Source organism: Lampetra fluviatilis, chromosome 22 (assembly GCF_964198595.1).
Source record: "Lampetra fluviatilis chromosome 22, kcLamFluv1.1, whole genome shotgun sequence".
NCBI lineage: Eukaryota > Metazoa > Chordata > Hyperoartia > Petromyzontiformes > Petromyzontidae > Lampetra > Lampetra fluviatilis.
This window is the reverse complement of record NC_136296.1, coordinates 12293481-12320218: the sequence shown is the minus strand read 5'-3', so window position 1 is coordinate 12320218 and position 26738 is coordinate 12293481. Positions and strand designations below refer to the sequence as shown.

General features: G+C 51.8%; 1 protein-coding gene across 8 annotated transcripts in view; it reads right to left on the bottom strand.

Moving 5' to 3' along the window:
* LOC144938564 (uncharacterized) overlaps positions 1-26738 on the bottom strand; it is a 73060-nt gene that overhangs the window by 25642 nt on the left and 20680 nt on the right. For 3 of the 8 annotated variants that reach the window (XM_078866503.1, XM_078866510.1, XM_078866509.1), the window contains exons 4-13: positions 23815-23883; positions 22883-23053; positions 12082-13710; positions 10464-10523; positions 10076-10135; positions 5782-5823; positions 5498-5542; positions 3174-3218; positions 1082-1123; positions 304-357 (exon numbers count right to left, since the gene is read on the bottom strand). In XM_078866503.1, the coding sequence (XP_078722629.1) occupies positions 304-357; positions 1082-1123; positions 3174-3218; positions 5498-5542; positions 5782-5823; positions 10076-10135; positions 10464-10523; positions 12082-13710; positions 22883-23053; positions 23815-23883 (2217 nt within the window). The remainder of the gene's footprint in view (positions 1-303; positions 358-1081; positions 1124-3173; positions 3219-5497; positions 5543-5781; positions 5824-10075; positions 10136-10463; positions 10524-12081; positions 13711-22882; positions 23054-23814; positions 23884-26738) is intronic. The other 5 variants (XM_078866504.1, XM_078866505.1, XM_078866506.1 and 2 more) reach the window with 5 other exon arrangements.

Below are 26738 nucleotides of genomic sequence, written 5' to 3'. Positions count from 1 at the left end.
AATACCGATCTCAGTTCGAAACTATATTTGGTGCACCCAGATGTTTTCATTAATCCGGGGCCCATTGAGCTACTTGGGACTCTAAGCTTGTACTTGAATCGCTTGTGCCTAGTGCTGCCACTGGACCCAGGGCCCAGGCTGTGAAGAGGGATGGGAAATTGGACACAGGAGGCCACTTTTAATTCCTTAAACCAGGGCCCACGGCAACCATGGTGGGATCAGTTTGTGTGTTGTTAGGCTGCGTCTTCCCTTCATCCCTTAGACTTGGGTGAGGGGGAAGTGTGGTGAAGGCGACGGATTTACTTGTCGCGGGTTCTTCGGGAGGAGTCGGAGTCGGAGTCGGAGGCTTCTTCGGTGCTGCCGACACAAAAAAAGCAGGGCACGGGCAATCACTCGCTAAGACAGGCAAAGACGCAGCCCGCTGGATTGCAGGGCACTTGCACAGAGAGGACAACGTCGCAAAACCGACAGACTAATGTCCACGGTGGTGAGATGTTATCTCCTTTGCCTGGTGTGCAGGAGGTCGTTGGTTCGATCTCGACCCTGACGCCTGCTGCTGTATATTTGGAGTTCGCATGTCTTTCTATCTCCCCGATTTTTCTCCGGGTCCTCCGGTTTTTCCCTCCACATTTAGAAACATGCGTTTAGAGTATTTGGCAGATATAAATGTACACATGGTAAGCCACTTTAGCTGAGTGATCATTTGTGGCCAGGTCGCTTCTGCAAAGAGCTGCGTAGCTCAGTGGACCTTACCTGGTATAATAAAGAGTTTAGTTTAGACTGGGAACTGAGGTATAGGCGGATACGATGAACAGGTCAGATATCTTGATTTGAAGCTTTTGTGACTGCAGGAATCCATACTCTTTGGTTCTTTCGGTAAAGTCACGGAGGTATAAAATAAAAAAATATTTTATACCTACGTGACTTTACCGAAAGGTCAGATATGTGAACAACTAGAAAACTTTTTCCGGTTTCACCGCTCGCAAGTAATGCACTGGGTGTGGGCGGTTATTTGGCCAGGGTGGATATGCGACGTAGTACGGCGCGTGCTGTGCGTGTGTTGTTCAGCCAGGGTTCTTACCGGCAGGCTTGGCGTGCGGGCTCGCCGGCTGCGAGTGGCTGTCTGCAAACACAAACGACGGACGGTTAGATCGTGATGACAGCAGCAGCAGCAGCTCAACCGCAACAGCTTGCCCAACACTCGCACCTGCAGTCCGCGTCGTGAGACAAAGACATTTCCACTCGGGGCTCTGCTGCCAACAGTCGGTCGCCCGATCATGGAGACGTTGGGATCGTCCCTGGGGGGGTGCAACTGCCCCCACCCCCCCAGAAGACGACGTCACAAAACCACGTGACTCCTGTCATGTCTCTGCACTGATTGTGGTTGTAACTCTCTGACCCCGTGTCCCTGCTGGACATCTGTGAGAAAGAGCTTCATGGCTCGTCGGATTTCTCCACGATAAATGAAACATTTTGATTCTGTTCTAGATTTAAAGCTTTCGTGACAGTAAATCTGGCTGTGACGGTCCCACCTGATGACGGAGACTTGTGTTGCCTCCGAAACGTCGCGATTTATTATTTTATTGTTATTATTATTCTTATTATTTATTTATACCTACGTGACTTTACCAAAAAACCTAAGAGAATTCTGATTCTGACCTCATTTGGCCTCTTTATCCATTTTCGATAAAACCTCTCTGAAATGGAAGGCCTTGGGCTCCAATTGCCTTCATCCTGCCTGACCTTGGCCTTCTTTGCGTCACCACATGGCCCCCCACCCCCTTTGTCGTGTCACCGTATGCCCCCCCCTCCCTCTCTGCAAGTCATCAAGCAGCGTCTCTATTTTCTTTGTGGCATCGGTCTTCACGGTTGTGCTGTACGCCCATCCGCATGCACGGTACTTGCCACCAACACGTGGGAAACCATCATCGTTTGTTTTCAGTCTCTTGGCCTCTTTTCCAACTTCCTCCTTTTCAGACCTTCCTTTGCCCATGCAGCTGTCACCTCTGGGAAAGTGCTCAATGCAAATCTCTTGCCTGCGTGAGTTATGTACGGTTTTTTTTTGGCTTTTTATTTAATTTACGTCAAAATTAAGAGGACAGAGCACCAGAAGTATTTTTTTTTGCTTTCTGTCATTTTTTCAAGTAATTGTATGCGCGACTGATGAATCGTTCATATCTCGGGCACACGACTGAACGACAGGAATGCCGACTCGGTCCGGTTAATAACGGCCAAGTTTTGAGATAAGTCAAGCTGCAGCTAACACTGATGAAAAAAATATATAAAAACCGCGACCGGCTTACATAAATTCACGTTAATGCCGTGTCATCAGACCCAAACAAATCATCGAGAAATACGCCGTTCAGCCTTCTCGGCGGCTTTCGTAAAATAGGTTTACAACGGCATAGACCTCATTTCAACAAACACCACTGCAAGCAATTCAATTTTTTATCATAAAAATCAAATTGTGTGCACGAATTGTATTTTCAAATTTTCCATGCCACTTTTCAACAACAACATGCACATATCCACATGTTTATGAGCTCTTGCCTGGTTTAAATAAAATATATTTCCGCCCATCTTCCTCTCTGTGTCTCTCCCTCTCTCTCTCTGTTATCCACGTGTTTGTCTGCACGTCTGTTGGGATGTTTTGTCTTTCTGTGTGCAACCTTCGACCAGTGGGAGGTCGCTCATTCTCCCCTGCCGCCCTGATTGTCTGTAACTCCAATGCCACAGCCATCCGTGCTGTCGACTCCATGTCCCAGTTCAAGTCCAGGCTCAAGATCGTCCTCTTCTCCTCTGTCTGTGACAGCTGCCCCCCGCTCTCTCTCTCTATATATATAATAAACGTGTGCACTGTTTCTTTAGAGGAATCTTCAGATGTGGTCGCATTTGGACAAGACCTCGAGAGAACTGTAACTACAAATTCACCAACAATGTTCACTGAAATAACAATTACAATGACATGGTGATTTGTAATTTATTACAAATTGCCACTCACAACTGTAATTTATCCCAGACCTGTTTTAAATGCTACGTAAATCCGAACTGTACCAGCATGCTTGATCACTCGTCTGCCTGTCATCTGCCCGCTAGCCCATCTCTGTCTATCTGTCTATCTATCTGTGTCATAAATAAACATGAGCTTTGTTATCATCAGACACATCCCTTACCCTCCTCTTTGGGCAGCGGCTTTGTCTCTTTCACCGCATCGGCTTCTGTGGAAGCAAACAACGTACAGACCGATGAGAATCACCGTGGCGATGTCAACCTCATAGATCCCTTGGTCTCGTGGCAGGGGGCTTCTCATGGTCACCCTCTGGAATTGGGGGCTCACTTCACCTGCAGCACCAACGCCCACCCCCACGCACACCGCACCAGCCCCCCTTTCCCTCCAGTGCCAATGCCATTGTACTGCAATGGCATTTAGCAGGTAAGGTCCACTGAGCTAGAAAGTTATTTTTCAGAAGCAACCTGGCCACAAATGATAGTTCAACAAAGTGGCTTATCACGTGGAAATTTACGGCGCCCAACTACTCTAAACGCGTGTTGTTGATTCTAAATGTGGAGGGAAAAACCGGAGGACCCGGAGAAAAATCCACACGACCACTGGAAAAGAGACATGCAAACTCCATATATACAGCGGGCGCCAGGGTTGGGATCAAACCTCCTGTATACCAGGCGAGGGAGTTAACATCTCGCAACCGTGGTGCCACTGGTTAGTCACAAAAGCCTCCCCGAGTCTCAAGACGCGTTTTAAAGAGGGTCTCCGCTACGTTGGGATGTTTGACCAAGACAGATTTGAGCAGTGAGCCGGCACCACTGAGGTCTTGGGTTCGATCCGGGCAGCCACCTGCGCTTCCGCTCATCGACCCAAGCGGAGGAAGTCGATGTGGACTCGACCCGCTCACCAATTGATGGCACGATAAAAAACATGATCACGTTAAATCTGGTCCTGCAATCTCACCAGCGTTGAGAACTACAGATGTTGGTGTGACTGACAAAGTGGATGTGGAAGCGCTGCCCCCTATTGTGTGGAGCAGAGGTCACTTGAAGGGATGTCAGAGGTAGCTCTGGAATATCCGCTTCTGCGAGCCGTTCACTGCTCTGCGGGAGACCTGAATGGATGTCTTGTCTCATGACATAATGCTCGTAGCATGTTGTACGATAAAACTGGAAATAAACATAAACACAAATTCATGGAAAAACACCAATGCACGTCTGTTTGCTTATGCTACGTGACTAAATGGAAGTGTTGTTTGTTGCTGTATACGCACTAGCAAGCATTCAGCTATCTCGTACAAATACCTATACACAGACAAAGATCCCCCGTATAGCCTTAACAGACTGTTGGGGCAAGTGCTGTTAGTGATCAGCAGCACCTATGAAGGTCAGTACGGCACGCGAGGGGGTGGGTGGCCAGCACCACGCCTGGTCGCCATTGTCTCCATCGCAGCAACTTTTACACAACGTGCCAGATACTAATATGAGGCTGAGTCGATCTAGAGGAGGCCCAGAACCGGTTCAGATAATTGACACCGATGTAGGCCATGAGCGGGAATTAAACTCGGACCACCACATCCGTACACAAACACAAATATACACGCGAATGGCGTAGCGGATACACGGACGCAAAGGCCAAGTTAGGACACCACGACAAGCTGCTATATTTGAGAGTACACTTCACAATGCTTCGGTCCCGGAAGGTCATTTGGAAAGGTTAGCAGGTTAAGGGAACTCGTTATGAGGTTAATGAGGGGCGGGGTCATTTAACGATGGAGCTTTAGGAAATCAAGCCTAGTGCCACCACCTACTTTTCGCCTTGGGTTTGGGTGCAGCTGCTGTCAACACTGACAACATTATCACCATCACCACAACATCATCACATCATCATCACACGGCGACAATTCACGACTTTGCGACAAACCACGTGCGTACGCGAGTCGTTATCCAATTACGAGAAGCCCCTGAGGCCTGCGATGGCCCGTTGATTTCAAGCCATAACGACAGTTTACAGCCATCTCCACCGCCTCTCAATAATTATCAATGGTACCCTTTGATGCCAGTATCAAGATGAAAAATAATCGGCTTTACCCTTTTCCGCCAATAATACTGGAGGTGTTAAGATGTTCACACACCACATAGACACACCGATGATTACAAGCCATCAAGTTTGCATTAACCACAAATACTTATGGTAAAAAATGCTAAATGTGCTTTGTTAATGTATGCGTTGTCTTTGAAACTGATTGGCCTACAACAGAGGAAGCCTCCTTCCTGGTCTTGTCTCACCGCCAATGTCAGACCAGAGAATAACCCCACAAGGCATTCTACGGTCTATCTTTAACTTTGATTTTATTAGATTGCTGCTTAAATATTCAAGAATCAAATGATTGCACGGGCTAATCTGCCCGTTATTGCGCTGCAAGCGTGCCGTGCTAGGAAGAGAGAATGAGATAAACACGGCCGTGGGAATGTCCCGGAGGCAGAAGCTCACCTGAAACAGCCTTGGCAGGACTCTCAGCTGCGGCAGTCACAGGCTCTGCAACGACAATGCGCTGGTAGTTCAGACATCACCGCTGACGTGAATCGTGGTCGGGAGTCGAACTCACACTGCTGGGTACCGAAGCGCATTAAGCTAATCGTTGCACCACCGCTCCCCCCGTTGCAATGACATTCATAGTGATTGTTGATAATATTCGCGACTCATGCTACTTGCTATGGGGCACTGTGGGCACCATCTGTACAAGCTGCAGCGAGGAGTTGTTTGCAGGGACTCACTCTTTGCATTATCTTCCTTTGGAGCGGCAGTCTTCTTAGAGCCTAGCGGAAGAGACGATGGGCGATTTACAACAACGAGCGTTTCCATTCGCACAATGGCGTCTAAGTGCAACCACATCACACCAGGACTCTTAACCAAACAAAAACACTACACTGGGATAGAAGCGGGGGGGGGGGATGTGGAAGGGAGGGCAGAGACGGAGTGATGAAATCGGCTGGAGCGCAGGAGCTGGATGGATTGTTCCATCGCAGCGCCGTGAGAGATGGCCTTCATCCAGCAGGGATATTTCACAGCTGCTGATTAGAGTACTATACAATACGCACACACGTGTACTATTACACTGCATAACGAGTGCAAACATCCCCGTTGGGTGTGTATATTTATTAGACATCTGTGAAAAAAATAGCTTCATAGCTCATCGGATTCCTCCAGAATGAATAAAGATCCTGATCTTCTTTCGCACCGTACCTAGCCAACCGTGCCAACCGGAGGAGCGTGTGTCACGCCGCCGCACACCCTCGCCTCGCCTCCGTGTTGCCACCTGCACGCGAGTCCTCGGCGACTGCGTGAGCGGCACCGAACTGCACAGCCGCGTTTCGTCGGCTTCGGACGGAGATCCGTGTCGCCAAGACAATCAATGTCCTCCGCTGCAAACCCGACAACCCCCCCCCCCCCTCTGCGCGGCCCCGGTGTCCCGGGAGAAAACCGGTCGCATTGTATATATACTGGTTGAGGGTGGGAGGAGCCAAGGTATATCCACTTAAGTGGAGTATCCACTTATACTGCTGGGTGGACAGAGGCTGTGGGGCTTTAAGAAATGTACCCCGTTCATCTGCCGTGCCAGAAAAGGTGTTTGAACCTGTGACCTCTGGATTGCAAGTCCAGTGCACTCATCACTACGCCATGCCAGCATCCCTCCTTAAATGACAACGTCCAGGAAATATCTGCTTCAGGTGTAGAAGGCTGGGCGGGCGGCTCGCAGGTCGGAGCGCTGAGCCGGCACTGCTGAGACCCTGGGGTCGAATCCGAGCAGGCGTCTGCGATGAGGCCGGGTTCTCAAGTGCAGCGAGATGGTGGACTCAGGCTGGTCACCAGCGGACGCGTTCGTGGGTCTTCGCCACGGCGGTCTTGGACCTTCGCCACCCTTTTCCGCCAATAATAGTGGAGGTGTTAAGATGTTCATGCTCGTGGGCCAAGAGGCCGTCGGCTCGACGTCACCGTCTCGGCTCTCTCGTGCTCCGGCAGGAGATGTCCTCGCTCCAAGGACTTCATTCAAGTCTCAAACTGGTCACGTCGTCCGTCTCCCACTCCGTATCCAAAATAAAGCGAGTGCGTGAGGGTGGGTGGGGGGGGGCGAGGTGGATCGCCGCCAGTATTCTGCAGGACTGTTTAGTTTCCACGGGGATTTTTTTTAATTACCCCCCACAACCTCCCACCCCAAAAGCCTAGCAGCAGAGGCGGCCGCAGCTGTATTTTGGAAGGCAGGTTATTAATGGGGCACACGAGCATGCGCGTGTACATGTCAGAGTCTTAACTGTGTCCCCGCCGCAGAAGCTGATGTGAGAAATCCAAGTGCGGGCGCGCGTATATTCAACGCGTCGATTACGGCCTAAGCTAAAGCACTCTCTTAGCAGCTGCGTAATGAAGAGACTTTTAAAAGCAAACAGCGATTTGCTCCTCGCAATTTGTCTCTTTCCGTTGACGTTTCTCTTTCTCTCCCTCTCCCCTTCTTCTCATTCCTGCCGTAGACTGCACTCGGCTCCTTCTGAAGATCGTTTCATCTCGACCGAGCGCAGCAATCCCTTTGTATCCTGGTTTCTGTGTTTTTTTCTTTTGTTTTCTCTCTGTTGAAAACATAAATAAATAATAATAGCGAGCAAAATCCATCTCGGATGGCAGCTGGGAGCGAGCGCGATCCCGACGTTGCCCAGAGGTCACAGCATAATCTCCACATTCGTGATCACGCCACACATAACCCGCAGTCGGGGCGGGGTGGGTGCTACAGATGGAGCGGCTGGTCTCTCTCGGCGCTGCCCATCGTCGCCTTTTTTCACTCCAAATCTGCACGCGGCCAGGGGCGGGGGGGGGCGCGGGGACCGATTTTGGGAACGGCAGTGAAGCGTCAAAGGTTTCCCCGCAGAGTCAATCACGCGGCCACCAGCTCCGTCCGATAAAGGTCACATCGTGCGCCATGTCTGCTCACGATGCCAGCGGCGAGGGTGCTGGCGAGTGCCCGCGTGCGCGTGCGCGAGGCTACTATCGCTTCTCTCCAAGCACCTTCTTGAGTGCCGCTGTGATGGAGCGGCGGCGCAGTGGTTAGCGCACTGCCCTACGGACTTTCGATTCCCGGCCACGGCTAACGTACGTGATGAATAGCCGTACCGTTCCTGGGACTCCCCTAGGTCGACTCGGCCTCGACCACCCGGTGCGGTGCGAAACATCATTACGGGGGAGACAAAGGCGGCTAGGCAAGGTGCTAGCCGCACCACTCCCTCGTGCGCCACGCCGACCTTCAAAGCCACTCGCTGACAGCACTTGCCCCAACGGCCTCTGTGGGCTACACAGGGGATCTTTGTCTGTGTGGGCGCGTGAGGTTGCTATCGGCACTTGCCGAGCGGTGCAGATAGCGCCCTCGGACGGCCCCCATAGTGCGGGAGGAGCGTCTCTCGCCTGAAGTTGGCACCTTTTTTTTCTCATGTGAGCGCAAGCGATCGGGCACACCAGCGGGCACCTATATTTAGACCGCCGCCGCTAACATTTTCCAGACTGTCCTAGGAGAAAGGCGTGCTGGTAATAGGTTATAACGCCGCCTCGATTTGCGTTAATCTTCCAGGGAGCATGTCCCCCCCCCCCCCGCTAGTCGAGCCGTGAACGAAGAATTATGTTTATTATTTCAAAAAATCTGGATTTATGTCCCCAATACTGTCAAGTGAAAAATCAAAGTGAAAACATTTAAATATCTGCCGGATCACGCTGCAGCCTTCTCTCTGAACCCCGGACCACCAGACAACGTGGGAGAGATGTGATATAAGAACGCAGCAGAAAATATTATAGTTTGACGAGCATTCGACGAGACTTGCGCAATTGCTTTGTGGCCACTGTCAGCGCGGTTCGTATGAAAAAAAAAAGAAAATCCGTAGCCAGCGGCGTCGTTTGATGAGCGGCTTCCGAGTCGGGAGGCTCGGTGCCTGCGACGGCGCTGTGGGTTTCCCGATGCCGGGGTTCGTGCGGGAGACATCTCCCACGCAATGTGACGGAGGGGACCATTTACGTTTGAACAAAATCGCCCAAAGGCTGGAGAAAAAATGCAAGAAATGAAAGCACGCACAGAGCGTACACGCGGGGCTCGGCTACACGCGTGCAACGGCGCACACGCGCACGCTAACGTCTCCGGTGAAGCCTTACACACCGATTAGGGTTAGAAGAGGGGGGTGGTGTGGCCATCACCGTACATGTTAGAGAATGGCCCGGGGAAGTTGATATGACATAACCACTTCTGAGTGGAACATCACACCTTCCCACGCTCTCTCACGTGAGTCGACCCGATATTTTTAGTTCTCAAGAGCTGGAGTTTCGCCAAAATGACATGCAGTAACACATTTTACGTGGTGGCGTTTTGTGTGCGGCCACTGGTGACCGGCCTGAGTCCACCATCTCGCTGCACTTGAGAACCCGGCCTCATCGCAGATGCCTGCCCGGATTCGAACCCAGGATCTCAGCGAGCCGCCCGCCCACCCTTCTACGCCTGAAGCAGACATTTCATGGACGTTGTCATTTAAGGAGGGATGCTGGCGTGGCGTAGTGATGAGTGCACTGGCGTTGCAATCCAGAGGTCACAGGTTCAAACACCTTTTCTGGCACGGCAGATGAACGGGATACATTTCTTAAAGCCCCACAGCCTCTGTCCACCCAGCAGTATAAGTGGATACTCCACATCGAGCCGATCGGCAGGCCGCCCCAGGTGGAGTAAAGTGCGGCTACTCCCAACTCTTCCGAGATTTGTTGCCAGCGTGTGAGATGATGCCAAGTGCCCTCTCGCGGGGCTCTCTAGAGGGCCTCCGAGCGGAGCCCCTTCTGCCAGCAGAGGCGCGTGAGCAAGGCATTGCAGGGCTGCACCTCTACCTCGGCAATGAAAGAGATGAAGTTCGAAGAGGAAAAAAACAGCTTCAGGTGTTTTATGCACCTGGCCACAGGTGCTCGTTGTTTCAGGGCGAGCTCTCATTTTGGTTATAATTAGTTGCCAGAACCCGCGAGCGTGTGGCGTTGGAGTGGACCCGTGCGCGGCATCGATACCTTGAGCTACGTGCTTGGCCGGTGGCGGTGTAGCCTTGGCAGGAGAGCTGGGGTTGTGAGCTGCAAGAAAGACGGGACTCATTGTCACTCGGGGAGAACTCACCAGGGCCATCCGCGTCGCCAGCATCGTCGCCGCTAACCCCGTGAAGAAAGAGAGCGCAATCGTTGGTCCGTATCGACGTGTCTAGCGGCATCGTTAGCAGAGTCCTCTCTCTCAACACCGCCAAAAGCGCTGCATTACAGTAGCATCGTCCTTAAGGCCACCACCACCACCATCCCCTGCGACACCACTGAGCATGCCTGGCAGACAGTTAGCATTTCCCTTTTTTGAGAAAACGCACGGCAAGGATTAGGCATGCACCCAAAACCACGAAATCCCAGCCTATACCTGGAGACATGTGCTGGTGCGCAAACGCGTCAAGCACATAGCGACAGAACTCGTACTGATCTACGGGGAAAGAGAACGACAGCAGATCAGCACGGCAGTGGCAGGGGACGTGGTGACGGGGGTAGGGGGTGGCATGGGGCACGCGTGACCCTGGCTGAACCCGCGAACCCAGGGCCCACAGTGCGAGTCACGCAACGCGAGTGCAGTGGTGGCCGGTGGGTAGATATAATGGGGTGGCGTGGGGGGAGGGCACGGAGGTCCGAGTGGGGGTGGTGGGAGGGTGAAGGGAACACGAGGGAGTTGGATTTTGGGGGGTTGTTGGGCTGGGGCAGTGTGTCAGATTACCCTCCCCCACCCCCCCCCCCCCTCTTATATAAAACTTTTATTATTTTATTGATATTTACCAGGCACAATAGGCGGACTTTTGTTCAAAAGGTTGAACATTTTGGCAGCGCCCTCCCCCTTGGTGAGTGTCTAGAATCCGCCTCTGGGGAGGGAATCTCATTTAAGTACAAGACATCAACTTACTAGCCAAGGCCCAGCAAGGCTCGTGCCGGGCAAGGGGGCGGCCCAGGTTCGTGGGCCTCTTTAATTGGCCAGAAGTGAACAAATGCAGCGATCGCGGCCCCGTTCTGCTTCTACGACTGCGGAGCGTAGAGCGGTCGCGTCGAAGCAGCGGAAAGCGACCGATCCTACAGCGGCAGGAAACCTACAGCGGCAGCAAACCCACAGCGCAATCGCATCGCCCTTAAATGACCGAGTTCACCAGTAACGAGCAGTGGCCGCCCTTTGCGAATTCTTTTTTACCACAACCGTCATCGGCCAATAAATCTAATTAATCGAAGTGTGGGAAGGAAAATCTCTTACACAAGTGCAGCCAGAGCTGTCCAGGGCCTGAGTTACAGAAAATATTTGTTCCCTCATAGCCCCGTAACCACCTGACGACCAGTCATTTTGTCAATCCACTGCTGGATGAAAGCCCCTCCCCACGTTGTTGTCAGCAGTCATGTGAAGGGGACTGCTCAGTGCAGGTCGGTGAAGGGCGGTGGGACAGGACCGATTTAGATGTCACGAGCACGACGCACCACTCATGTTAGCCGTGCCCGGGTATTGCATCCAGGTCTCAAAGTTCATCATTTCGATTTAAAGCTTTCGTGACTGCAGGGATTCATCTCCTTGGTTCTTTCGGTAAAGTCACGTAGAATGGAAATAACGTAAGCAGCCGTCCTCAGGTGGAGAACAGGTCTGTCGAGAAGACAGAGTCTGAACTTCAGACTGAATTTCAGACAGAGTCGTGAGCCTCTTTAAGACAGTCTGAAATTCAGACTGTCTTCTCGACAGACCTGTTCTCCACCTGAGGACGGCTGCTTGCGTTGTGGCCGAAACGTCGTGAGAATAATTTAATTATGCTTTATTTTTATTATTTTATTATTTCCATTCTACGTGACTTTACCGAAAGAACCAAGAAGAAAGTTCATCATGTAAACCAGTGCATTACCAAATACCCCAGCCATACATATTGCAGTATTATTATTATTTTGATAACTCTAAATATGTTACGCTAGAAAGATCATGATACCGGCTGGGGTATCGACGACATCCTTATTTGCTAGTCTACCTTTTTTCTCCGTCTTCTCGGCCGCCCGCTCGCTCTTCTTCTCCCCCTCGGCCGCCCCGCTCAGCGGCTTCACCGCCACTTTCACCGCCTTGGGCTCCTTCGGCTCTGTGTGCTTCTCGTTGTCTTCCTCCTTGTGTTTCTCGTTGTGTTTCTCACTGTGTCTCTCACTGTGTTTCTCGCTGTCTTTCTCTTTCAGTTTCTCACTGTGTCTCTCACTGTGTCTCTCACTGTGTTTCTCGTTGTGTTTCTCGCTGTGTTCTTCTTTGTGTTCCTCATGGTGTTCCTGCTTTGACTTTTCCAACTTTACCAACCCCTCCGCTTTCTTCTCGAGCGTCTCCACTTTCTCTGCCCTCTGCTCCTTTGCCCCTCTGTCGTTTCTGTCGCCCTTTTCTGCTCTCACTTTCTCAGCATTGTGCTCCCGATGTTCATTATGATCCTTGACCTCCTTGGCCTCCTTGGCCTCCTTGGCCGTCTTGGCCGCCTTGGCCTCTTTGGCTTCCTTGGCCTCTTTGGCTTCCTTGGCCTCCTTGGCCTCCTTGGCCGCCTTGGCCGCCTTGGCCTCTTTGGCTTCCTTGGCCTCTTTGGCTTCCTTGGCCTCTTTGGCTGCCTTGGCCTCTTTGGCCTCCTTAGCCTCTTTGGCCGCCTTGGCCTCCTTGGCCTCTTTGGCTTCCTTGGCCTCTTTGGCCTCTTTGGCCTCTTTGGCTTCCTTGGCCTCTTTGGCTGCCTTGGCCTCTTTGGCCTCTTTGGCTGCCTTGGCCTCTTTGGCCTCCTTGGCCTCTTTGGCTTCCTTGGCCTCTTTGGCCGCCTTGGCCTCCTTGGCCTCTTTGGCTTCCTTGGCCTCTTTGGCCTCTTTGGCCTCTTTGGCTTCCTTGGCCTCTTTGGCTGCCTTGGCCTCTTTGGCCTCTTTGGCCTCTTTGGCTTCCTTGGCCTCTTTGGCCTCCTTGGCCTCTTTGGCTTCCTTGGCCTCTTTGGCTGCCTTGGCCTCTTTGGCCTCTTTGGCTGCCTTGGCCTCTTTGGCCGCCTTGGCCTCTTTGGCCGCCTTGGCCTCTTTGGCCTCTTTGGCCTCCTTGGCCTCCTTGACCTCTTTGGCCGCCTTGGCCTCCTTGGCCTCCTTGGCCTCCTTATTTTGCTTCAGCTCCTTGGCCTCTTTGGGTTCCGTCAATTCTTGATGTGCCTTGGCCTCCTTGGCCTCCTTCTGCCCCTTCATACCCTCGTGTCCCTTCACCACGTGCCCCGTCTTTTCTGCTCCGACCTTTACAGGGCGTTCGGACTTCTCGGCTTTCTGTTCTTTCTGCTCCTTGCGTCCCTTGGACTCCTTGTGGACTTTGTCCTCATCGTGAGCTTTCCCGTGCTCCTTCTCGTCCTTGTGTTTCTTGTCCGCCGCCTGCCGTTGCGCTTTCTCTTCCCTGTGCCCCTGGTGTACTTTGTGCTCCTTGTGATTGCCGTGCGCTTTGTCGTCCTTGTGTCCTTTATGCGCTTTCTCCTCCTTGCCCTCTTTATCATGTGCCCTGTCATCCTTATTCGCCTTCTGCCCTTTCTCTTCCTTGTGTTGCTTGTGCTCCTTGTGCGACTTCTCCGATTTCTCCGTCGTCCTTTTCTGCTGATGCGTCGACTTCACCTTCGGCGAACCTACGCAAACAATTTTTTAGGGTCACTTTAAAAATCTTGTTCATCACATTTGGCAAACAAACAATTAAGCGAAGTATTTAATTGTGTTTCTTTTACAAAAAGGTTTTAAAAATATATGTTTACAAAATGAAGTACTTTGCCGCAGACATATATACGTGTTCATATGAAGTGTAAACTGTGCAAGGTTCGTCAGTGGTAGATGGTGGAATTGTTGAGGTCATTGGGGCTACACAGCACTGGCGGGGTCATTGGTGGGGTCATTGGTGGGGTCATTGGAGGAGTCATTGGTGGGGTCATTGGTGGGGTCACTGGGGCTACACGGCCCGGGGTTGTGCTACTGACGCCGAGTTCCTCTCAGCTGCCTCTTGTAACCGACCAGTGCTGCCAACTCTCTGCGATCTTGTAGTCACGCGATCTGGCAAATTTTCGGGTTTCCCGAGCGACGAAATTTAGTTGAAGCGACTGGCGACGAATCTATCTCGCTCAGGTGGTGGCAACCCCAGCTACCAGTGACTCCAGCTGATGATCACGCATGGCGGCTACCGCGGTTTGTGGTGGGGGAGGGAGGACACGTGTCTCCAAACATCTGAGAACCCCGAGCCGGCTGTGTCCACTCTCTCTTCTCTCTCTCTCTCTCTGACAACCCAATGTCACCTTCTCAGTCGAGCTGCCCCAGGGACTCTCGCTCGGCCATAGCTCTCCCCTGCGTCGCGAGTGTTTGTTTAAAACGGACGTGGCAGCGCTCCGACCGATTTTTCGAGCGCGACCGTCTTTGCACGGCGCTCGCGGTTAAAGTGCGGTTTACCGTAGGCAACGACCTTCAGAGCGCGTGCGTCCATGTATGTTCATAAGCACGCGAGAACCCACCGGGGCATCGTTATCGAGAGCTGGGACAATGTGGGATTATGTTTTGCTCCAAGGAAGATACAATCAAAGAAATGCGGTTCTATCTTTGAGGCTGTAGAGAGGCTGTGCCCCAAAGCTGTGCGAACAATTGTTTTAAGCTTTGTTAATGAGATTAAAAGACTTTCAAATAACATTCAAGAGCATTATTAGTGAATTAATCAAGGAAAATGTGTAATCTTGTGAAGGCGGGAAACCCCCTACAAGCCACGCCCAACGAAATGCGGCCGATGATGCCTATGACGTCACCAAAATCCGGCCGACCACCTCCCGACCAGCGGCACACGTGGGATCGACAGGTGAGCTTTTTTTTGCCGCGTCATCAAATTCATAACGGAACCGATAAATTGGTAATGTAATCGATTACGTCATTAAGTGGATAGACCAGCTCTAATCGTATTCCCCGTTGTGGTTGTTAAATCCGCTTGTTCCAAAGTGCAATTGATCAACGACGGTAACCCAGCAACAAGCCGCGTGGCTGAGGTCACTGCATCGATGGCGCCGCAATTCCAAGGACACGTGCTTCAGGCGCTCATCAGCGCAGCCGTTGCTCAGGATTCACCCAACTTGGCTTGCCACCCCATCCTGCTTTTTCCCAGCATCGTCCATCTCTTTGATGTGGCTGTTCTGGGAAATCTACAAGTCTTCGTGCACTTGTTAAGAGGCCTGCTTGGTTGTCCGTTGCATAATACGCCACTCAAACGCAATATCCATACAGCTCTCATTCAGACGCTGTCTCCCCGACAGAGCTGTTCTTCACCTGAGGATCGCTGCTTGCGTTGTGGCCGAAACGTCGTGAGAATTATTTTATTATGTTTTATTTTTATTATTTGATCATTTCCCTTCTACGTGACTTTACCGAAAGAACCAAGAAGATGAGTTCTCCCCCTCTTTCGGATTCGCGAGGTATTCTTAGCATGTCCTGATTTTTTTTTTGTAAGACAGAGGTGACAATCCTACAACCAACTGGAAGGACGCATCTATTATCGACGCAAACAACGCCAACTCGCAAATCATTTGGCTTGCTGGCTGCAGAATAAAAAACCCTGTTTCTAAATCTGCACGTGCTGAGTAAGCAAGATGTATCTTTCACAGGTGAACACGGGCTTTGCTTTATGGCCCACTAAACCATGGAGACAGGCCAAGAGCAGGTTTCCACAGAAGAGGCCTGCGAGGGAAAGGCCCTCATTCACAACTGCGTGAGGCATCCCTGTTTGACAGTTGTAGCCCTACGGCCAATCAACGCTGCCGATATGAAGCACACGAGTGGCATTAATACGTACGGTCGTGGATTTGTTTGCCCAGAATAGCGTCCCTGAGTCTCCAGACTGTTATTTAGGAGTTCACTGATTAGAATGCGTGTCCCGGCCGTATGCTCGAACAAAAACTGACTGAGAATAAATGTCTTCCTCTGAACAAGTGCGCTAAATAAAATCTAAATTGTGGCTTAATTAGTTTTAAGCTTTAGATTTTTAAAAAAATGTTGGTGTATATACAGACGCTAATATTTGGGCAGCTGCACAAATGACGTCAACCTCAAAATTTCGAAATTATCCGAATAAAATACGTGGGGGCGTCGTCTCGAAGGCCACTATAGTTTTGTGGTGCAAGTCAACGATCTGCCACACACGCACACGGCGTGTGTGCACCGTTGCCATCTCAAAATGGACAGAGCACTACATTTATCCGAGTACATCGGACGCCGTGGTATGTTACGAGCAAGTCTCGGCTGCCAAGAGACGTGGACACATTCATTTATATCTGAACCACAGTCCTTGAATTGGTTGACGCACTATACGGCCAAACAGGAATAAACTTCACGGCCGTGCTAATGATTACCCACATCTTTAAAGTGTATCAGACGAACGTCTGAAAATCATGGAATTGCCCAACCATAAAATGAACTCTGCATTTTCAAGACCGGTCTAGTAGTTGAGCAGTGGCTTCAGAAACAGCTGCATATAAAGAAAGGCTGCCCCCGAATGCACTGTCGCCGGTTGATCGTGCCGCTCGAGAAAGCTCAGTGAACCTCGCTCTAAATACGCTGCACACTTTACACCGCAAATCCCACGCCACATTCTACTCCAGATTCACCCACAACCCCCCCCCTCGCCCACGACACCTCCCCTCGCCAACCATTCCACCACCCAAGTTGACACCCACCACCCTCGGGGTGACGAATTAATACGGGAAATGTGATAACCATAAGAGCGCACACACAAACACAAGACAACAACACAAGAATAGAAATCGATAGACTGTATAATATGCCACGTCAATACCGAGCCCATTCACCTTGGGGCCTTTCAGCCACGTTAGCCGGCTTGCGGGCTGCCTGCTGAGAATGGCCCTTTGGCCTTTCCTTGGTCATTAATGCAAGTACTGAGGGGGGGGCAGTGGGCGGAAGAGTTACAGGGGGGGTTGCAGGTGCACGGAACGGCGAGGAGTCATGCGCAAGGTGTGGTAGCGTGCGCCGCATCACAAACGCATGCACTCGCCGGCTAAAAATACCCAGCTGCGCGCTCGCGCCCGGACAGCCCTCGGCGTGTTTACACGACGCACGGTCCAGCGATGCCGGGCAGCGCACGTCCCATGCACCGTCAAGGCGCCGACAGCGTCGAGGCGCAGCGCGCAGCGGCCCCCGGCCTCCCTCTTCACTTACCGCACGAGAAGGCGGCGAATCGAAAGGTGCGCGCGGTCGGTCGTCGGCGTCGCGCCGTAAACGTACCGCGGCGTTCGTTCTGCCGCCCGCACGCGGTCAGGCGGGGCCGCATGCGGGAGCCGCGAGCGGACACAGCAACGACGACGGGCGTTAGACTTCTCGAGGCCGTGGCGACGATCAATGGATTCCCTGGGGATTGATTTCGGCTCGGGCGGAGATCAGCGGCCGCGTAATTGCCGACATGCAAAACTGCTCACCGCAGTCTTTAGCCGAGGAAATCAATGCCCCCCCTCGTTTGGGAATCCGGGCAACCGCGGTGCGGTGTGGCTGTTAAGACGCGCGCGGCGCGTTGACGACGCGTGTGCAGGCCGTGCACATACAGACCTTTACGCTTTGCGGGGATTCTCCTTCGATCTGGGAAATCGACACGGGACAGCGTCAGCGCCGCGGGTCGGAGTGCGCCAATAAAGAAAACGCGTCATCCCCACCGGTTTGCTCCTCGGATCGTCTTGTGCCCATTGTGTGAAATGTTGAGCCCCTCTGACCGTTTCTTTCAAAAAGGGAGTGATGCAAACTATTTCGTCACTCAATCAACACCGTTGCACATTATTTATCCAGGAAAGCCTCAAAAACTCGCCACACTCGAGAACCCAGATTCAAACCCAGGGCCGGCTCAGTGCCGAGCTCCGAGCCAGCCGGCCACCTCTGATGATGAGTTTTATCTATTTATCCAGGAAAGCCTCACCGAGTCTCAACTTTTTTTTTTATCGCGTCACGCATCGTGGCGCTCGGCCAATTCCATTACTGAGCATTTTGGCACACGGGAGGGAAGCACTCAACAGCTCTACACGCTCAGATTGAACAATCCGTGGCTGTATTTACATTGCCTGGCCACATCATCAGCATCATAAAAATTACTTTGTTATTAAATATCGTGCTGATGCATGCAGGCATGTCTCAAGTTCCCAAAGGGCGAAATGTGCCTCAGCAGCCCTCCGGCGCTCGCTGCAAGTCTCTGCGAACGCTACGACACTCCACGCTGTGTTTCTACGACACTCCACGCTGTGTTCTTAGAGATTAGCGCCTCAGCCGGTGGAGATTGTCTCGCACAAAAGCCCCGACGCTGGGTCACACGCAAACCACTCGCGGATCACAGAGCAGATCGAACAGCGGCGCCTTTCTTCGGAAGTGGACATTTCCTCCGACGCTGTGCCGTACTCATTGCAAGCAGCACTAACAGCAGCACGTGTCCGTCACCCTGCATGCTGGTGGGGTTAGTAAAGGCCGTTCCGCGGGTCATGTTAAGAGCAGCGGCATTCTGGGACGAGAACAACAAGCCGGTAAGTTGTTATCGAGGATGTTGTATTCGTCGTCCCCACGTAACATGTGGCAAACACCTTTTGTGAGGGAATTGATGACTTGAAAAGGGTCTATCGAGCAGATCTTGAGGTTCCTTTGGTCACATTACACCTTCATGAATTGGTAACGCTGGAGTTCACGTCTATTTATGTCCGTTTAAATTAAGTCCAGACGACACGCAAAGATGTCGTCCATCCCACGTTTTTACCGGTGCGAAGATGTAGTCCATCCCAATGTCGGGCCAATGTTGTTGTTAGTTGGCATGCGGAAGTGTGCACGTTACTCACAGGACACCATTAAAGCAAGACCCAGAAGCAGCTGGATGCAAAGCGAGGTACTGGGGCCACGTTTATTGAGGTTAGTGCGGCGTGTGCCAGACAACTCAGCTGAAACCCTGCACAAGGCTACACACACACGCGCAACAACACACCCTGAAAATCACGTAACTGCAGTGTGCACAACAACACCGGAGCTGAGCGATCAAGGTATGATCTTCTTCTTGGTTCTTTCGGTAAAGTCACGTAGAAGGGAAATAATAAAATAATAAAAATAAAACATCATAAAATAAAAAATTCTCACGACATTTAGGCCACAACACAAGCAGCCGTCCTCAGGTGCAGAAACAGAGCTGTCGAAAAGACAGCGTCCCAATGTTAATTGTATTATGTTTTATTTTCATTATTTTATCATTTCCCTTCAACGTGACTTTACCGAAAGAATCAAGAAGATAAATCCCTGCAGTCACAAAAAACTTTAATTCGAAAGGTATGATCTTATCAATAATTATTTGAGAATACTGTACAGTGAGGTTCCTTTTATCCACGTTCATGTGGGGGGGATGCTATCTGCAGATTCGATTATCCGCAGTGTACGGGAAATCAATATCCCCATGATCAATATGGTTTGGAGAAGTCTTTTCCGGCATTGGACAGACCTAGGGGTGAACACAAATCCAGGAAAATAACTCCTCTTATCCGTGTGGTCACCTGGAGATAATCACACAAATATTCCATGGGAGTCCTCTTATCTGTGAAAAAATAAGTTCACTAACATTTTGCACACATTTATTAGGGGCTATGGATCATATCAGTTGCAGAAAAGAGACACGTGGATAACAGGAGTTTCACAGTGTTGAAGACAACGAAAGGTTTGAATACAACTGTTGTTATTTTTTTTCACTTATTTTAAATCACGCCGGTTCAGTTAACTCTTGATTATCCAGAGTAATGTGTGGAGGGTGACCCAGATAAAACAATAACACGGATAACGATAAGTCGATTATAAACAAATCCATTTAGAATTTACATCCTTAGAATGACCGTGCAGACACAGAATGTGTCGTCTGGTTTTTTTTTAAGAAAACCAACTTACTCTACGCTACTTTTGCGGTCACATGGGGAAACGAGTCACTGACCCCCAACGAGTGAGGAGCAGCCGATGATTTGACCCGGCGTGTGCACGTTCACTCGTGCTTATTTCACCCCGGAAAATCCGCCCACGGATAATGGAGAGTTAACTGCATCGAGGACTGCTTAGAAAATTGATGAGTCGAGAAAGAAAATTTAAATTTCGACGAAAGGTCAAATGAGAGGAGGGACGTTGATGTCGTCACCCACGCCTGAAAATCTCAACGCTCCCTGAGGTCACGTGGGTTGCCGGATGGACGGACGGGTACGGCACGGTGCGGAATGGCTAAGGTTTGGCCGCAAGGGTGTCTGGCAACGGCCCTCATCGTGGCCAGAGGAAAGCCGCCACCCCCACCCCACCGCTCTCGGCCACAGAAAAAGCACATGAGGGATGCGTGGCTGTAGAACTGCTTCTTGTCGTGTTTAGTTTGTTGTCCTTCGCCCGCACCTCCGATTAGCATGGGTGGCTACGTACGGTGCGAAATAAGTTCAACATACGTACAAACGCTTTCAGTGCAGTGTGATCAATAGGGTTTTCACGATAACTCATGTCATGATACGATATGATTTTTCATGATGTGATGATTATCGTGATATCAGTTTCCCATAAGCTTTGTAATTGAGTTTCTCATTTTCTTGTATTGTACGACTGTGAATTGGGTTACAGAGTTGCGTCTTCCGTTGAAAAAGTTTGATAAACATAACTTATGTTCCAGTTGTACAGAAATGTTAACGTATGCTTTAATTTTAATCAAGGTTTTTTCAGGGTAATGATGTACATCACTCGGGTCATTACTATTGTCATCAATATTAACGTCAATAGTTTTTCTATTTTAATCATTGACGGTTTACCTTTTTTTTACTTTAACTTTCACAGTCGACGTGAGACCGCTCCCAACCGCACACGAATTCTCTCCCAGCTCCACGAGGTTTCTTTGTCATAACTCTCTCAACGGAATTGACTCGCATGCAACTTATAGAATTGCGTAAACCGTTCTGTACCCGGGCCCTCGGTGACAACACCTCTCTCAAAGACGTCGGTACAGCGACGTGTACAGGCGTAACACCCCCGCACACAGCACGCCACACGGCCTGCGACTGCACTGATCGCTCACTATTTCGTTGGTATTTCTGGCGAATGATCATTTTTTTAAAACCCCCTGAAACATAACGTGCCGATAATTATCGTCACCGATTGCACCTCGGGAGAGCATTAGTTACGGGTTATGGAAACAGAAACTCTATAAGTTAAACGCAACACACATGCATCATGCGTGTAAGAAAGCAACGGTGGAATTATTTTCGCTGGTGATCGACCGTATATCGTAATGACCTTACGACCTTTCAATCACAAAGTGCGTATTTTCTTAACCCTTGGTTACTACGGAGCTCTAACCTAGACTCTAACCACAACCCTCGTAAATCTCTGGCAGATCACCAACAAGATCACCACAATAATTAGGAGGTAAATTAACAGCGATGTCTTTATGTCAAACACAAACCTTGTTAAATCCCTCCTGTAAGTGTCATTAATTTGTGAACACGGCAAGAGTGATCTATGGCCCAGAACCGCGCGCGTGCGAATCGGTTGTGCGATGCCCATCGTGGCATTTTATCGGCGGTGTAACGATGGACTCATACCCAGCTTTCAGGGTCATAGTTCAAGAGTTAAGGGTGATTGTGTCACAATGTGCTGAATGTAGCAATGACACTGGCGTCTGTAGGGGTTATCAGATATAACAGACAAATAATAAACGCATCAAAGGCAGCGCGCGTTTGAAACTATCATCACCGGCCCACGCTGTGCGGCAGTGCGACTGGTGCATCGTGAACGTGGCGTTCCGAAAACTAAAACATTTCACGCGTTCAAATTAAACGCAATTAGACGAGTGGTTTGTTTAGGGGCTTATTCTAAGATGTAAAGACGCACATTTTGTGAATAATAACACATTTTTGCGTAATGATGAAATCCACAAATCGTTTTCAGGATGTCCACGATCGTTTATGATATTTATCTGGATTGTGCACAATTCAAGGACAGAAATGAGGCTGCTGGGGAAATTGCGTGAGGCAGAAAAGGAAGCCCACTGTTGGATGATTTGAAGGTGGGCCCGTGCTGCAAAATAAAGTGGACACCCCAAGGCCGGGTGACTACATGAGCAGCGGTGAACCTACGGCCGACGACTTCACGTCACACGGTGAGTGACCACGCGAGCCCTCGCGAATCAACACGGCCCGCACACGGTATTTATCCGTCACTGCCAGCATCTTGCTAATCGGGTACTGGAGGGCAATATTGTCGACAACCTGGCAACAACACCACGTTTATAAATTCAGCACGTTCGTTGACTTGTCACTACGAGGCCCTCTCTTGGATAGCGCTAAGCAGCGTGTTAACGTGCGACTGCCCGCCAAAAGGAACGCGAAAGTCCTATACGGCCGTCGGCAAGAAAAGGCTTCCGCAGCCGTGATGTAAACGTCGGGCATCGCGTTAACCGCTGGCACGCGCAACACGTCACACCCTGTAGAATAAGGCTCGCCGGCGCGTGGTACACGTTGAACTTTTTTCCCAGAGCGAGGCCGCCGTCGCCGCCGGACAACGACGACACGTGGTCAGGCACCACCGGGGGGGCTGGTGCCGAGTCCGGGTGGCGGGGGGGTGCGGGGGCGGTGCCGTCGCCGGAGTCTGTGCCGAGTTCGGCGAGCGGGGGGGGGGGGAAGGGCGGGGGGGGGGGGCGGCTCGGCACGCTGGCGCGTCACTTCTGGAGCAGGCCGGCCAGCACGTGCGTGCGGGACGTGGCCGTCCGAGGGGTACCTGCCGTGCCGTCTGCTGCCGTCTCACCGTCAGAGCCGCCGCCGCCGTACACGTCGTCGTCGTCGTCATCGTCGTCATCATCGTCGTCGTCGTCGGGAGCGATGAGGTCGTAGACGATGCCCCACACGTGGTTGAGGCTGTCGGTGCCGCGCCCGGCCACCCTCCCCACCGCGCCCAGCGGATCGGAGAACACCCCGCCTGGCACCCGCGGACACACACGCGCACACACACGTATGCACACACACGCACGTACACGCACGCACACATGCACGCACACGCATACACACACACGCAGACACACACACCCACCCACGCACACACGCACAAACACACAAAGATAACCGTCCGCCGTGTGGCCTGCGTAGACTGTTGGGGGAAAGTGATGTTCAAATATAAATCAGAGTCAAGTCCTCCTCAAATTGGCATAGACACGGTGCTCTCATGTCCTGCTTATAGAGGCTGAGCCAGCGGTGGATATTCCCCATTCCTATGGTGGGGGCGAGTCCCTCCACAGGGCGACCACCGTTGACTTGCTCACAAAGTGGTGCCAATTTTGTCGCCCCCAGAGGGGCGATGCGCCGTGTTCACCTACGACCAGGATGTGAACTCGCAACTGGCCTACATAGGAGGCAGCGGTTGTTGGGGAAGTTTCTGTGAGGCCGGCACAATGCACGAGGGCAGCGGTGTGGCCAGCACCACGCCCGGCCGCCTTCCCGACAGCCTGCCCAGTGCGCTGCCCTCCGTTGCCCACGCTGCTCACTATTTTCCCAGGCTCAGCATTTGCTTAGCTTGCGAGATATGACGAGACTGAGAGTACTACCGGGTGGCTTGGCCGTCCACAATCCTCCAATACGGGGCATGAAGTGTTGGAGACAACGTAACGAGCGGTTATTCGTGTTTTGACGAATTTTGCTGATTATGATTTTGTTAGATTAACATTCGCTGAACGTTGCTTTTACCAAAAAACGACTTTACATCTTCTATATCGAAATCGCCATCCCCGTCCGCATCAAACTCCACCATGGAACCTGCGATCCCACACACACGAACACACACACACCAATACACACAAACAGTGTAAAACTAACAGCAGTAGAGCTACTCCATGTCAACCCGTTACTCTTAGAGTCAACGACGATTTGCGTCGTTTGATTGACCAATACCAAACAACCCAATGCATGTGTTTGTGGGGGAGCGGTGCTCGCCAATGTTTCACGAAGCTTTGACCAAATTAAGGTTACCGTGAACTCCCCCCCCCCACTCCCCTCTCACACAAGACCCCAGATAATCGGGAGTTGATTTATATTCTGCCGGAAAAAAATCAGGCGAACGCAGGTTTCCATCGACACATGCATCGGGCCCTAAATGTTAATGGAAAATCCTCTTGCACTTGCCACTCGCCCACAGGTTAAACCGGCACAACCCCACAGACAGCCAGGCATGCAGTGGTGTTAATGTCGGGGCACAGTGCACGTGGCTTCAGAATGCCCTCGGACAGAGCATACTGTCCCCTCTCATGCTGGATAACCACCACCACCACCATCATCATCGCCATCATCGGCAGGCATGATCCACACACTCCTGGATCAAAGCCTCCCGGCCCGTCGGGCACCTCTCATGGTCCCACGATGTACCAGCGCTTGAGACGATTTCATCGCTCCATCTCCGTAATGGCGGTGGTGGTGAGCGTCCTCTCAGACAATCCATGTCGCTAACTTCTCGCGCACATTCTCGACTGCACGTCTTCTCCCCCCCCCTCCTCCCCCTGTCTCTCCAGTGCAGTTCTAAGCGTGCACCTCTCCACTCTTTGCGCGCTTCTCTGATATCGTTACATGGTGCGTTTTGTAAATGTCCATGCGTCTGATGCGTACGTCACAGGTGGTGGCAGCCACTCAGTTCAGCTTTACAACGTTCATCGAGTGGGCATCTGTGAAAAAGAGCTTCATAGCTCATCAGATTCTGATTTAAAATTTTGATCCCGGTCTGCCGTCAGTAACAGTCCCAGCTTTACATGCTCTGGCGTGTATTCGAGTTCTGTCCCTGCAACCGCGATCTTTAATTGCTTAGCGAACTCGGAACGCGTAGAATGTAAATTCGATTTCGCTCGTATTAATCTTGAACCCCACGTTGGAACAATTTATTTTCAAATGAATGGTTAAGATAACAGGATAATGGTGGAATAATCATAATAAATTGAGTATAAAATAAAATAAAACGTATTGCTAATAAACCGGACTGTAAAGAAAATTAATTGTAAACAAAAAATAAACCAAATCAACGGCACTTAGATCAATAAATCGATGAACACGAGTCACCTTGTACCACACAGGGACAGCTGTCAATGGGGGTGCCCTTTGGAATGTTTCGAGCTGCGATGCGATGCAGGTCGCTTATTGTGCGCAAAGCGGTCTGAGACACCCCTGACGTATAGGACGCGCGTTTAAGAACAAATCACGCACATCCCCAATAGTGAATGTGCTGCTAGCAGGCAGTGAAGGACCACGCGCCTGTGCCTTGACCGCGGGACGGGATCACGGGGGAGGGAGGGGAGGGTGCGTGGGGGGGGTCAAACGACTCGGTGAAGATGGCACGGCACGCGTGTCTGAGCTCATTACCGGGCGGCCGGCAGGGCTGACTGCAGGTGGGCTCTGCGTGAACGGGGAAAGTGAAGGGAATAGAGGGGGCAGTGGGGGGTGGTCGGGGAGGATGTGTGTGGGGGAGGGGGGGGGCAGAGGGCAGAGGGCACGGAGGAGGGAAGGGCGGAGCAGCCGGCCACTCAAACGGGGCAACGCAAAGCGTCGTGGTGGGCAGGCCACGGTGGGGGCGGAGACAGTGCGGAACATGCGAGACAAAGAGAACAACATGAGGCAATGAGATGGAACGTCCGACACGCGCGCTCACACACGCACATGCCGCACGGCAGACGCGCCGCATCCAGGAGCTCGAGGCACGTGCGTGGCGGCGGGAGCGAGGTGAGCGAGCGGATGAGCCAGGTGTGGAGTACACCAAGACGGTGGCGACCAGGTAGACGCCGAGACGCGCCGATCACGCACTCGCCTACCCACTCGTATGCTCATTTCCCCACTAACCCACCCACCCACCCACTCACACCACACCGCAGGTCACAACGCTTCTCTTCCTACTCTTTCCCTCTCACTGCTCCACTTCTCCCGGCTTCTCGCGACAATAACCTCGCTCAATTTCAAGCAACGTGCTCAGGCTCGTCATCGACTGCACCGTCAAAAGCACCGCTCGTTACCCGGCCGCGTGCCATTGAGCGCCCGTGGTCCCGCGCTGGGTAACCGCGACGGGAGGCTCGCATTGCGCTACGGCACTACGGGGGGGGGGGGCGATCACAGCTCGCCGTCAGCTCGAAGACTCGCGGGGAACACAGCACTGGGCTCGGGGGTGGCGAGGCGATGGAAACGCCGCAATTGAGCATCGCGAGCAGCGTCCTTTGAAGTTTGCGTGAAGAGCGGCAGCCGCACCGCGGCCCCCTCCGGCTGCTCCGTGGCCGAGCGATGCCGCATTCGCCGCTTGCTGCAGAGGTTCGCGGCCTCCAGCCCGGCGGCCGCCCAGGTTCCTGGTGGGGGAGCAGCGGTAACCCGGCGGGCGTGAAGGACGCCGTGGCGCTGTTCGAGTTGGCCACACTTGTGCCGGCGGCATGGTCCCCAAGTTGCCAATTTTGAACAAATATTCGCGAAATCTTCACTTAAAGCTTTCGTGACTGCAGGAATTCATATTCTCGGGTCATTCGGTAAAGTCACGTAGATAGGTTCAAAGAAAATAACAAAATATTCGCGACTTACACAATTACTTGACGGGGTGAAGTCACGGAGCGACGTCGCCTCCCCCATCCCCTCCGCACTGGAACTCTACACCC